General features: G+C 46.3%; 2 protein-coding genes across 2 annotated transcripts; one reads left to right on the top strand and one right to left on the bottom strand.

The window, feature by feature from the left end:
- Window positions 1-1,870: 1,870 nt before the first annotated feature.
- LOC142786483 (DNA-directed RNA polymerase II subunit RPB11-a-like) lies at window positions 1,871-4,103 on the bottom strand. Its single transcript, XM_075884193.1, has one exon. The coding sequence runs from the start codon at window positions 4,009-4,011 to the stop codon at window positions 3,658-3,660; it is 354 nt and encodes a 117-aa protein (XP_075740308.1). The 5' UTR covers window positions 4,012-4,103; the 3' UTR covers window positions 1,871-3,657.
- A 734-nt stretch (window positions 4,104-4,837) lies between these two features.
- Window positions 4,838-13,333, top strand: LOC142786463 (large ribosomal subunit protein eL15-like). Its single transcript, XM_075884170.1, has 4 exons — window positions 4,838-4,972; window positions 6,012-6,202; window positions 12,321-12,457; window positions 13,005-13,333. The coding sequence occupies exons 2-4, from the start codon at window positions 6,031-6,033 to the stop codon at window positions 13,308-13,310; spliced, it is 615 nt and encodes a 204-aa protein (XP_075740285.1). The 5' UTR covers window positions 4,838-4,972; window positions 6,012-6,030; the 3' UTR covers window positions 13,311-13,333.
- The last annotated feature ends 682 nt before the right edge of the window (window positions 13,334-14,015 follow it).

The following is a 14,015-nucleotide window of genomic DNA, read 5'->3' as shown; positions in this document are numbered from 1 at the left end:
TCTTAAGCTAAGAATAAATACATGCTCCGCCCCCACTACTGCAGCCCGCCTGTCGCTCATCTATGCAACAAAGCAATGATTGGCGATTTCGGTTATAACCATAAGCACACTCGCTGATAATGCAAATACTACACATACTGTAAATTATAAATTTGTTGTTCCTTCTTAAAACGTTATATTTCGCAGAGCAATGTGGTCAAAATGTTTTAATGAAATTTTGCTAAGTAAAATTTTCCAGCCAAAATCTAGCGAAATGAACAGGAGCCTGTACGGGCAAGTTATGTGCCTGACGTCACGTAAATAGCCGACTGTGATTCAGTAAGACGTGTATGCAAATTATGCCTAGAGGGAGGGCGACCGCTGTGCGGGGAGCTTATATTTTTCTAGTATTCTTAGGCTGTAAACTACTATAGAGATGTGTGAATAGCGAAATTGTGAGTGTGAAGCAAATTCAAATATGCAGATGTGAGTGCGAATCGAAGCGAACACTTTTGTAATAGTTCGAAGTGGAATCGTGGGATAAAGAAAGGTTGGAGCTTACTCCTAAGCATATTCTTCTGAAATACAGCAACATGAAGAGAGAGATGCAAGGAAAGACAAGGAGGTTAACTAGCCTAGCAACATGAAAGTGTTTCTTTTCGCTAGTTTGATGAAGTGCTGGCAGGATGCTATTTCATAAGTCTTATCGAGAATGAGGCACTGCACAGGCTGCATTGTATTAGTACATGATTTGGTGCTACCGAAGTGTTGCCGACAGCACTTTTTCACGTGAAAGGCAAAGACGCAATTTCCTCATCCCCTTTCAACGTTTGTGGAAGCCTAACTGATGCGGCAGACAAGGTTGTGCTCCCTCCGAGTTGGGAATTCCAAATCTGCCTCGTAGACGTCGTCATACAAGAACGTTTGAAAGTTTGTGTGCTAAAAATCTTCAGTGTCCAATCTTTAGAACTTCCTGCCCAAATTTCAGGCCCGAAACAGCATCAGTTGCACCCTCACTTCTGCCACATCTATCATCTTTATGTTGGAAGCATTTTTTTTTTTTTTTGAGTCAGTACATTTAGGATCGTAGTGGAGCATAAAAGACAGCCTTGCCCCAATAGGGTAGTGTAATGAGGTGAAGCATTTGAATAATCTCAAGGCACTGTTTTTAATTCAACGTTGACCTGACGATTGTTATAGCGCGAGAACAGAACGTGCTATAAGAGTTATTCCGCTATAACAATTGTTTTCATGTTGTACCAACTAGCCTAAACCGCCACGCTTCTAAGTGACGTTGACTGTCTTTGGGAAGTTTGACCATAGCGAAGTCTGTAAGGCAGCTTTGCCAAATACGAGAATGTGATGACGTGAAGCATATTGAAGATCTGAAGAGGTCAGTTTCAATTGGATGTTGACCGCATTTGTCTTTGGAAAATTTAATTAGAAAAAATTCCAGGGCGAATAGAATAGCAAGCACTACCTGAAAAATATTCAAAATTTTGAATATTTGCACACTCCTACTTCTTATGAATAAAGCAAGAACTTGATATATGCTATTCAATGAAGTCTGTAAGACTGACCACATCAGTGATGCTGCTGTTTGCCTTGATTGTAGATATTTTCTTTAGTCTAAGTGTGCCTTGTAATGTATATGCTACGAATGTAGAAGTAACTCTCACGGTGGAGGAGATTGTGATGACCAGGTTATAAAAAGCAATTGTGTGGGAACAAAACGTATAATGCTGCCAGTTCGATCATGTTAAGTTTTATTAGTTTGCTAACAGATCAGGATGCGATAGCTCAAAAATGCATTTTAAATAAGTTGCTGGGCACTGGTTGAAATACTGCATCACCGTTTCATTTTGGCTGTAATGATGAACATTGAACGGTATCCAAAATAGCAGGTTTTCTTTTTAATGAACTATGCACAGAGAGGTGAGGATATCCACCTAACAAGTCTCCGGATTTCTGACAACATGAGTGCTTTTGTAATTACACTTGTTCCGCTAGTGGTAACAAAGCTATCACAAGAGTTGGGAATTCTAAGGAGCAAGCAGATAAGGAAGTGTTCGTACCCAACACACTCATCTGCGGTGCAAGATTCAACAAGGACTTGCAACATGGCGAGTATCACAAAAGTGTTTCGCTGGGCTAGTTGGTCACACGTAAGAGGTAAAAACGGCGCATAATAGACGAGATGAATGAAGAAACACACAGGACGAGTGCTTGTCTAACATTTGTGGTATCGTGCACGATATCAAGAAAATCGCCAAGAAATCGCACGTAGAAGAGCTTTTTAGCACCCCCAGTAAGCTAGGCAAACTTCGTAGATGCGTCAACTGGGAAGGGCCCAAGTAGCTTTTGTGCACAATGAAACCGTTGATAGGATGCACAGCCCACATCGTCAATAAAGTTCCGCTCTGCTGAAATATGCACGTTGGTCAAACGGGTCATTATTTTAATCAGCAACTAGGCAAACACCATAGCAATTGTGTAATAAAAGAAGGCAGCAACAAAGTCATCCACTGCGGCAGGCACGTACGGGTGCACACCAGAGTTCCCAGACTGCAAAGTAATAGGAAGGCACCCAAGCGTGTAGAGTCGTCTGATAGCCAAAGCTTTCGCTATAAAACTAAGGTGCGACACTTGCGCTGGTGAAACAAACGTAACACTACGCAAAGAGGAGATTAACTATCTTTGCATGTGCCTATGTGCACTCTGAAATTTGTAATCTTGTTAATATCTTTTACCCATTTTATCATGGCAAATAGCTTGAAGTTCCACGTGACTGATTTCCCTACCCTTCTTTCATTATATTGCATTGAATAAATAAAACGGTAAGCTGTTCAATGCTCATGTTATGTGTTCTTTCGTTCGTCTTGTCGATATTGTGCTCTTATTGCCTTTCAGTATGGCGAGTATGACCTTATTCCGTACTGCTGTTTTGAAAAGGCATAATGCAAGCATAACCAGCTTCAAAACAAAAGCTTGGGTTTATTTACATGGTCACAAAACTGAAGAGCCAAAATAGCCAGTCAGTTACTAAAAAAAATAGTAGAATTCTGCTCCAAGGACGGCCAACAATTATTGAATAATAGTTTCAAAATGGCTGGCTGTACCAAAACAACTAGGAGCTCAGAAATAGTCCTTAAAGCTTGTTTTTTACAAGGCCATGCAATGCATTTTTGGTTGTAGGGTCCGCAGCCCACATTGCGTAGTTAAGCTAACACATCAGCCAGGCAGAAGGTTAAATGAACATGAAACATGGCTCACAGCGGGTATCCCAATGTCAAAATTCATGCTCAAGGAATTCATCATGCTTTAATGAGATGAAGTAAAGGGCATTGAACAACAAACGCGAGCTACAGACTGATCCTGCAGCAGTGAAGTAGCTGGCGGTATTCGGAGCACGTTCACGGGTGTTCTCGCCACAGCGAGGCTGCTCTGGCACAGCGTTAAACGAGCACTCCCCGATTGGGTCGGCAACACTACAAAACGCGAACTGGCGCCGAGTGCGCAACTCGTGCACGAAACGGCAAGTCTGTTGGCGAGGAGGAAGAAAACATTCAATTCTATGAGTTATGTACAGTCTGTTGATACACGTCTTTCTCCGTAAGGGGAAAGCAGCAAGACCAAGTTGCCCGGATGAGTTCACAGTGACCAAAGCAAAGTAATGAATTACTCCAGGCCATCGTGCTTCTCTCTGACGGCCTCCTTGAATCGCTCTTCGAGCAGCGACAGCTCACTGATGAGGTCGGTGATGGCGTTGGTGAAGGCCTCCTGCGGAGTGTTGTCCGGCGTGGTCTGCAGGCGCAGGATGAACTTGTGCTCCAGAGGATGGGGCACCTTGTAGCCGGCGAAGAGGACGCAGGGGTCCTTGAGCAACTGCGCGCGGATCATGTTGGCCAGCGTGTGGTCTTCCTTGTTGACCGTGAAGATGGCCGCGTTGGGCACCTTGGTGTCTTTCTCGATGGTCACCTTCTTCTCACCATCGAACAGCAGGAACGACTCGAATGCCGGCGGTGCGTTCATGTCAGCGACGCCGACGTAGTGCGCGGTTCAGTGGAGACGCAAAGAGGGGCCTGAAGTAAGTGACGGCAAGCGAGTAGCTAGGAACAACACCTCCTAGATTTCTCGCGCCTGCCGAATGAGCGCGAAACGCCGGTCATCTAAGGCGGCGCTGCCTACGTAGGTGTAAGGGTCTTTGTGCTTGGCCTTTGAGATTAGCAATTTTGACGTTTGTTACTAGTTTTAGAGGATGCCTTGTATTAAAAAAGTTGCTTTTTCAATGACAATATCACTTACGTAGGGTTAATTATTAAAACTTTTTACGTTATTTTTCTTGCATATAAGCTCCAAAAACGTAAAAATTTATTTGAAGACACCCTACTTGAGTAGCGCCACTACCGTAGTTCCAACGACCGCCGCTTCCCAAGTGACCGCCGATAATCCGGCAGGCACAAAAAATCTAGGAGGCGTTGCTAGGAAAGACAGATGCTAGAACGTTTAAAGCGTTGGTTTAAAGTGCGTTGGAGACGGCGAAAACAAAAAAGTAACAGTCACTTACGAAGCAAATTGTCAGTACAAATGTGTACGGCCGCAAGCAACAACAGAATTTAGCCGCCTTAACAAAACGCAACGTTACTAGTAACGTTGACAAAATGCTGCAAAATTTCACTAGAAGTTACCAGTCTTTCTAGAATAGCTTTAACAATGCTATATCTTACCACCATCTTCCCTAAAAAATAAATGTAAAAAATTAACCTTGTTTTAAATAAAAGCTTGTAAATCAAAACGGAATCATCAAAAATTGTATGCCTGTAAGCTTTAAAGTGCTTATTTCAAATAAAGTTAATGCCAAAGTTTGGCGTAATCGTAAAAAACAAGCGACCACACTGAAACATTTTCTCGCGGGTTCTCGAACGAATCGTGACTTGCCGAGATTTTTCTTTCATTTTTCTTTCGGTTCTTTTTCGTGCTCAGCGCCGGGGAGGTATGTGCTATTCCGTTAATACCGTGTAGTTAAATCTCTCGAAATCCGCCTTGCACTTTAAAATATAGCTGCGTGTTATAGCCGAACGTGTACTTTGTTAGTTACTAAGAGCTTTGATGACAATATTTTGTTGATTCGAGATTTTAGGACGTCTTGATGCTTTCGGGTGTTCAGCTTGGGAAGGCCATGTCCCTCTCGGTGGTACGACTTGTCACAATTATCGTATATGTGTTAATTGGACAGTAATGTATCTTAACTATCGGCGTGTTCAAGTGCTTAGTTGCCGCGACGCAGTGTCAACCAAAACCTTTATTTGGTGTTACAAAGGGAGCTGTATTTTTTGCCATGTGTTGTTATAGGTCTGCGCTAACCTATTCGTTTGCCCACTTCTATGCTGATCGCGTGATGTGTAACGTCGTCGCTCTTGCAAAAAATAAACGGACCTGTGATATGCCGTGTCAAGCCCATCGCGATGGGTATTTGGTTAAGCACGGAAGGCTTTAAATGGTCAAAACGGGTTCAGGCTCCGGTCGTCGTGGTTTCACGAAGCCGACCGCGGCCTACATCGAGTCGACTCTAGGCCTTCCATTTTACGCCACGTAAAAGGTGAAAAATACAAACACTACAAAAGGCGTAGCTAGGGGTAATTTGATTATAAGCATTTTGCCTGGAAAAATGCATCATTGAAAATCGAAGGACGTGGAAGGGAACGACATAAGCGTCAGTGTTGTTTCCTCTCGCGACAATGTCTGAGCTTGTGCTTGTATTTTCACTGATGCAGACGCGTCAACTAGCCCGTCTGTACGTCTTGCATCAAAACTGTTCGGTCATGCATGTCAAAGCACTGTGTGGGAGTCCTGGCCTAAAAGCCAATGAGGGAGGCGAGGGACGCTGAAATGGCTTTAGACTGAAGATGCAATCACTATTCCTTAATGACCTGTGCTGTAATTTTATATGAAATATAAGACCTTTAAAGGGGTGTCATTTGTCTGTCCACGTTCCTGCAGCGAGTGCTTGAAAGGTCCGTTGTGCGTTTCAGGCGGGCCTGACGAGCAGCCATGGGGGCGTACAAGTACATGCAAGAGCTGTGGCGCAAGAAGCAGTCGGACGTGATGCGATTCTTGCTGCGACTGCGCTGCTGGCACTACCGCCAGCTCAACACCTGTCACCGGGCACCCCGTCCCACCAGGCCCGACAAGGCACGTCGCCTGGGATACCGGGCCAAGCAGGGTGAGAGCTTTTTGCTCCTGTTCTGCGGTTCTGACTAGTGCTTGGCTATTTTCGAAGTATCCAGTGGACAGGCCTGTTTCCGCGGACGGCATTGAATTACTCGTGAATGCGGTGAGCTGCGATGTCATTGCGCTCTCGATACCAAAGGCACACCAAACCAGCACAGCACACTCGTCAGTTGGTTGAAAGGAAGTGGACGTCTGCAATCACAGAACAGTGGAAACTTTACTAGGCTGTCCTTTAATGAGTATGTCCCAGGTGCTTGCAAATGATGCAGGGGATGTGTTCGCAGGGGCATGAGTTGGAAGGTCACATTGAATCTAATTCGAGGGCTGACACAATCGCAGAGTCAACGCACAGTCTCTGAAGTTCACATGGTTAAAAGCAGATCTCCTGTGGTGTTGTTGAAGCGCATTCCATCCACATTCGCTGCGAAAGCTTTATGATGTCAGAATAATGTTGCCGAAAAACCCTAAACTGGGTATGCGCGCGCTGCTTGTGCTGAGCTCCGGCCCCTTAACAGCAACCGGAATACGTCGGAGACTCGTTGAAGTGGGAAGCAGTGTCAATCATATGTCCGCCTTTGCCCGAATAGTTCATAATGCCAGGGTACTGCGAGTGCAATTTACGACAAACTTATTTGCAATTGCAACATCATACCTGCCAAGTCTCCCGGATTGGCCGGGAGTCTCCTGGATTGCCAAGTCTCCTGGATTTGCCAGATGGCCCGCCTGAAACGCACAATGGACCTTTCAAGCACTGGCTGCAGGAACATGGACAGACAAATGACACTCCTTTAAAGGTCTTATATTTCATATAAAATTACAGCACAGGTCATTAAGGAATAGTGATTGCATCTTCAGTCTAAAGCCATTTCAGCGTCCCTCGCCTCCCTCAAGTCTCCCGGATTGGCTGGGAGACACCCGGGTTTCGACCACTTTTTCTGGTTTTACGGTTGTCATGAAAATCTCCCGAAAATTGAAATTTCTGTGCGTGATCTAAATTTCTGTGATGATTCATAAAGCAGCTCAATCTGCTCCAGGCTTTTCGAACCTACCCCATTTTATTATGAGTTTAAGAGGCGCTCCCTCAGCAGATACGAATTTTTGGAAAATCCCCAAGCCAAATTCCACTATGTTCATTGGGCCTCAATTCGAACGTTCCGAACACATTTCCTAATCGCGGCGGGTGTTACAAACTTTGATACAAACAAAGGCCGAGAGCCGCGTACTCGAAGCTTCGAAAGTACTGTAATTACTCAAATCTAACGCGCACATTTTTCTGGTTAAGCAAATTCATGAGTTGCATGCGCATTAGAATCGAGTAGGGGAAAAAAAATGAATACGGTCATTCTATTGCCATAGGTATTTCCAAAATGGCCTCCCCCTACGTGCGTCCGCATGATGCGTTGGCCATTTCTGCCAATGTGTTTCCCTTGTGCGGCACTTCGTACGTGTGCTGAGGAGTTCGTCGTCTTGTAGTGCATTAGCATCGACAGCATGGAAGGGCTGACTCCAAAAACTCGACGAGTGCACCACGATGCCGCTTTTAAACCAAAAGTCATCGCGTGTGCAGAAACAGACGTAAATTGGGCCGCATTGCGGTCGTTCGGAGTTCCGGAAACGTGCTTGCGGGACTGGCGGAAACAAAAGCAGAGATTGTCGACAGCAAAGCTTCACGTAAAGGCTTCAGTGGACTATAGTAGGGTCGGTTTCCGCAAATAGAAGAGCTGCTCGCCGAGTATGTGCTTGAGCAGCGAGCGGCCCAGCCGCCCGTGACGACAGAACTGCTCCAAGTGCGGGCTATGCAGTCAGCCTTAGAAAAAGGGCTAACGCGGAGCCAGTTCGAAGCGAGCAAGTGCTGGACAACTAACTTTATGAAGAGGAAAGGCTTTTCCTTCTGAAGGCGAACGGGCATATGCCAGAAGTTGCTGGAGGAGTACGAAGAAAAGCTTCACAGTTTTCAGAGCTTCGTCCTAAACTTGCGGCACAACAACGGCTACCTGCTTAAGCAAATCGGAAATGCCGATCAGACGCCTCATTACTTCGCCATGCCTGGCACCACAGCTGTCGAGAAGGGGGCGAAGCAAGTTCGCGTGCTGACATCGGGCCACGAAAAAAACTAGAGTGACGGCAATGCTCTATTGCATGTCAGATGGGCACAAGCTTCCCCCGTACCTCATATTTAAATGGAAGATGCTCCTGAAAGGAGTCGTTTTCCCGAGTGGTGTGATTGTGCGGGCCAACGAGAAAAATGGGTGCGCATTACAATCGATGTCTTACTTTTTTTTTTCGTCGTGGAAACCGAGGGCGCAGTAGAATCGAGTAAATACGGTATGCGTGCGACCGGTGCACCCACTGTTTTCTACAGTGCACGTGATTGTCGTTGCCACAACTGCTGGGGACAAAACTGCGCATGTATGGCGACGACGTGACTGACAGAACCCCAAAAGTGTGCGCTCAACCAGTCAAAGCAACGATGATTTATGCTAACTCTGTGGACAAAACTGCGGAAGATGCTATCGTAGATGGCATAAAACGACTTAGTTTTGAAGGCACGTGCAAAGCCAAGCACATGGGGATTGTAAAATAAACTACCATTCACAGCAACCACTGCGCACGGGACCGCGGTCGCGGCGACGCGATAGCAATCTACGAACTCCGAGGACACGCAGCGGTAGGTTCAAGGCAGTAAGTACGTAAAAAATTTTAAAAAAGGTACACTTTCGCCGCAAGGGCGAAGCAATAAATGCGACAGCAACAACTTGGAATGTAACGCTGAAAAAAACAGCAAGCAGATTCAAACGTGCAGCGCGCTGCTCACACACAAATGACGCATGAACACGATACTCGCAGGACAAGAGGGAACTAGCAAGATTTACCGCTTGACACGTAACGCTCTGTTTAAACAAAAACGATGCATGATACGTAATCACAGGTACCGATGAGTAGAAATTGACAAACGTCCCAGTTATACCTCGCTGTGTATGAAAAGCGTGCTGTTTTCGCTAAGGGGCCTGTGCAGAGACCAAAGTGGCCTTTGTAGGCCCGGCAACCCCATCAAAGGATAAGCGTGCGCAACAGGCATCCATTTATGGGGCAAAGTACAGGCAAGCGTGGGCGGGGTTTTTTTTGTTTTTTTTTTTTGAGTGTTCATATATATAGATACATACACATATGCGGTGAAGGACAGCGGCAGTGGCGACGGTGAAAAAATAGCCTGGAGTGTCTATATAATTGCTATCGCAATAAAAAGGGGCCAGCCGTGTTTTGGCGTTCCTGTCAAAAGAATCTAGTAGTGAGCAAAGCTTTGACCCGCGCTTTTGTGGCAGCCAGCTGCGCCGTCCCATCCATTCACGTGTGTCCCAGGAAGACATCCGCGAGTTGTTTTAGCTGAAATAGATTCTGCTAGTTGTGTTGATCCTTTCAGACTCTCACCTTAGTGAAAAACTCTACCCTCGTGTGTTCGGCGACTCCTAGCCACTATAAGACCGCATCACTGATGTTGGCGTTTGTGATTGGGACCCCCTTCCCACCCCCCTTTGTTTTTCGTGTTTTTTTTTTGTTAGTTTGTATGTCCTTGTGCCGTGCACCCCCCCCCCCCCTTGCAGAAATCTCCCGGATTCAGAATCCTTGAACTTGGCAGGTATGCAACATACCTGTAAAGGAATGTTCTCGCTGTAATTGTCTAATGCAGTGTGGTGGTGTCGTGATCATTAGGGCTGTCTGCCATTGTGGTGTAAGTTACTGTGCTCGGCTGCTGACCCTGAAGGTTGTGGGTTTATCCCGGCTGTGGCTTCCGCATTTTGGTGGAGGCAAGCTGCTAGAAGTGTGTGTGCTGTGCGATGTCAGTGCACGTTAAGACACCAGATGGTCCATATATCCAGAGCCCTTCACCACGGCGTCTTATAATCGTATCCTGGTTTTGTGGTGTCAAACCCCAGATATAGGCAGCTTGCATGAACGGCGGCGACGCTATGCACTCTGGGTAGGCAGCCATTTTTTTTTGTCAAAAGCGGCCGGGGAGTGCAGCAGCGCAGTCGTGTTTGCGAGCATTGGCGTAGCTTGCGAGCGTAATCAAGTGCGAGCACGACGCAAATTTAACTACAAGAAGTGTCGTGCACGATGTCTGCTTCACTGGAAGACTACACCGCAACGCTGTGCCAGAAAGACCTCGAGCGGTACCAAGAAGAGACGAGAATTATCTCAGAGTGGACCCATTCACGCTTCGTGCGGGCGACTGTGTAAGTGACGTGGACTTGTGGCCGCACGTCGACAGCTCCGATATTCAGGAATTTCTTGTTCCAAGGACGAGTTTCATTACCCAGGAAGCTGTTGAAGTCTAAAGGTAATCTAGGGCTCAACCTTGTGACAAGTGGCTGGTTGTGGGGGGGTGGGTGAAGAAATTCCCCGCTGACACCGTGATCGTCACTCTAGTAAATGGGTGTTAAATTACTTGATTTTGCCGAGATGCTAATGTTTGCTTCTGTTCAGGTTAAACTCCCAGTGTGTTAACAAGCAACCCATCGATGTCTTGTTCATGGGCGGGAGTGATCGCGAGATCCTTGCCGCGCACTGCACATGCATGGCCGGGAACAGCGAAGTCTGCTCGCATCCCACAGCGTTGTTATTCTACGTGGAGTACGACGCACGTGCACGAGAAGAGCGCTCCTCAATTTCTTAACGCGTCTTACTTGAGTGACGACTACCACAGTGTCAGCTGCGACTTTTTTCACGCACGGCTCCCACACTCGGCCACTCTTCACAATGTTGTGATCCTCGAGGGCCTCCCCGAGTAATCAAACTCATCCTCGGAACGAGAAATTCGTGAATATCGGAGCTGTCGACGCGCGGCCACATCTCCACATCACTTGCACAGTCGCCAGCACGAAGCGTGAATGGGTCCACTCGGAGCTAATTCTCGCCTCTTCTTCGTACCGCTCGAGGTCTTTTTGGCACAGCGTTGCGGTGAAGTCTTCCGGTGAAGCTAATATCGGTCACGACACTTCTTGGAGTTACATTTGCGTCGCGCTCGCACTCGATTACGCTCGCAAGCTACGCCAACGCTCGCAAACACGACTGCGCTGCTGCACTCGCCAGCCGCCTCTTGCCAAAAAAATGGCTGTCTACCCAAAATGCATAGCGTCGCTGCCGTTCATGCAAGCTCCCTATTACTAATAACATGGTTAGAACTGAAGAACTTGGTAATGTAAACAACAAAAGGGCACTTATTGCTCCCTCGGTATATTGAACCCCACCTAGCTGAAGTCTATGGCTAATGTAGAGTGCCAGTTAAAAACATGCAGTGTCCGAGATGTCAGATTCTCAACATCAATCTCTAGTCCACCATTGTGAACCCATGTGGAGGTTTATAAGGGATAAGCATGCAAGGGTCACTCTTGCAAAAGTACCATACTGGGTGAGTGTATGGAGTTGACTATGCATGATATCGATGCCTAGCAGAAACAAATTTTTGTCTTGGTTAACTGCAGTATCAAGTGTACCCCCCCCCCCCCCTCCCTGCAGTTGCTGCTTTCACTATCAGCTCTGGTCTTTTCGGGCAAAACTAACTTTTAACATGATGCTTGCTTATCTCGCACGAAGTGTACCGTTTTCAATTAACAGTTGAGCTTGTCTGTGTGCACTTGAATGCGGGAACGATGCGACAAATTTAGCGTGAACTGCTTTAGACACGGGTGTTTCAAGAGGCATGCTTAGCCTCTTGCCTGGAACAGCAGATCCAGTTCTTATGAACGTTTTTTTTTTTTCATTTTTTTGTTAGTCAGTTTTCGTGTTTTCATATCGTTTGAATGACCTTGTCAAACTGGAATCACTGAGGCATTAGCGTGTAGGAGCATCGTTTAGTAACCTTCTGTCCAAATCAAAAGAATTCACTAAAGTTATGCATTTGTTACTAGTGTAATAATTTCGTAAGTTTCGCTGCAGTGCACAGCATGTGAAGCTGGTTACAGTTTCCATGGTGCCGCCCTATCTGTGGTGCAATGAGTATCATTGAAGGAAATCGTGCTCGTAATGGTTGTGCCGGCTGTTCATGAGAGAGAGTCATTGCAGTCATGTTCTGTTTTGCCACATCCTGACAAACGGCCTGTTTGGCGCAGGTTACGTGATCTACCGCATCCGGGTGCGTCGTGGTGGCCGCAAGAAGCAGGTACCCAAGGGCTGCACCTATGGCAAGCCCAAGAACCACGGTGTCAACAGCCTGAAGCCCGTGCGCAACCACCAGTCTATCGCCGAGGTGCGTTGAGGATCTCTGCTGCTTTTTGTTGATCGTGCTTCCTTTAAAATGTGATGAACTGCACCCCGAGGGTCTTGTGTAGGTGGCTGGGAGGGAGCGCTAGGGAAGGAAAAAGCATGAAAAACTACAATATTCGCAACGCATGGCTTGACGTGAGCAGTTGTAAGGTGGTGCATATCTTGCTTCATGTTCGCGTCGCTGTATACAGAGCAGGGTGGTGGATTAGTGCTTCAGTATGGTGGATTAGTGCTTGGTATGAGTAGGGTGGTGGATTAGTGCTTCAGTGAGTAGACTGTGGTCACTGTAGGCCATGCATGACTGTCACAATCTAACTTGCATTTGTGAATGGAAGAGAGGCATTCCTGTGGGAAAGGCAGCTTGCTTCCACATTGTACTGAGAAAATGTTTTTCTTTTGTTTCTGTACTCTGCGAACATACGTGTGCTTGGGCGATCTCTGGACAGCGTTTCGTTGTTTAGTTTTTCTGTCCTTTTGTGTGATAGTTCTTTGTTGAACCCATCTGAACTACGCCTTGCCGGTCGTTGCAGGAGCGAGTCGGCCGTCGGTGCAAGGCACTGCGCGTGCTCAACTCGTACTGGGTGGCTCAGGACTCCACCTTCAAGTACTACGAGGTGATCCTGGTGGATCCCTTCCACAAGGCCATCAGGCGCGACCCCAAGGCCAACTGGATCTGTCAGGCCGTGCACAAGCACCGCGAGCTGCGTGGCCTCACCTCTGCCGGTCGCAAGTCGCGTGGCTTGGGCAAGGGTCACCGTTACACCAAGACCGTGGGCGGCTCGAGGCGTGCCTGCTGGAAGCGCCGAAACACGCTGCAGCTGCACCGCAAGCGTTGAAGCTAATAAACAGTTATTTGGCATCCTTTGTTTTGGGTTTTCCTGTCGAAAAGATTTTCCCCACTTCTCAGCACTAGTGTCTTTTGTTGCAAGGCAAGATACTGCAGTGCTAAGAAGCAAATGTGATCATCCCTAAAGAGAAGTACTGAGTAGCACAGCTTTCGCGAGGTGCATAAGAAACTGAAGTATAATCAGCAGTATTATGCAAATATTCGAATATTCGAACAAATATTACAGTATTTGAATTAACTTCAAGTCGAATTTCAAATATTGAAAGTTTCAAAGTATTCGACATGAATTAATTCAAATGCAACCCCTTGTGTAAGTGGTTCCACTGCAGTGTAGGAGTGCTAAGCCATTTTTCCCCCAACCAGAGAAAAACTGCACTACTGTGAAACTCTCCTTCATGGATGAATGTCCATATTACCCTCGCATCGATCCAACATTTTTCAAGTTGAAAAGCTTGTAATACCGGCCTATATACAGTAAAAATAGTAAATTTTAAAACATAACATACTCGACAGGTTATCGCTTGCATTCTACTTGGACAAGTTCTGCTACTATTCAAAGTTATATCCACTCTGAACAAAAAAAGACACTTTCACAGTACTTGCTCCAACTTTTGAAATATACTGTGCAGGTCATAACAAATATGCCCATTTTTTTATAATTTAAATACTAATTTGCATTCGATAATCAATTATT

Source organism: Rhipicephalus microplus, unplaced genomic scaffold, assembly GCF_043290135.1.
Source record: "Rhipicephalus microplus isolate Deutch F79 unplaced genomic scaffold, USDA_Rmic scaffold_24, whole genome shotgun sequence".
Lineage (NCBI taxonomy): Eukaryota > Metazoa > Arthropoda > Arachnida > Ixodida > Ixodidae > Rhipicephalus > Rhipicephalus microplus.
The sequence above is the reverse complement of the archived record's forward strand: the minus strand, read 5'-3'. Positions and strand labels throughout refer to the sequence as shown.

Bases quoted from the DNA above. Each gene is read 5' to 3' on its own strand.
- LOC142786463 (XM_075884170.1), top strand. From the start codon at position 6,031: ATGGGGGCGTACAAGTACATGCAAGAGCTGTGGCGCAAGAAGCAGTCG. The intron at 6,203-12,320 runs GTGAGAGCTTTT...TGTTTGGCGCAG, and splicing joins GGGATACCGGGCCAAGCAGG to GTTACGTGATCTACCGCATC. The intron at 12,458-13,004 runs GTGCGTTGAGGA...CGGTCGTTGCAG, and splicing joins ACCACCAGTCTATCGCCGAG to GAGCGAGTCGGCCGTCGGTG.
- LOC142786483 (XM_075884193.1), bottom strand. From the start codon at position 4,011: ATGAACGCACCGCCGGCATTCGAGTCGTTCCTGCTGTTCGATGGTGAG.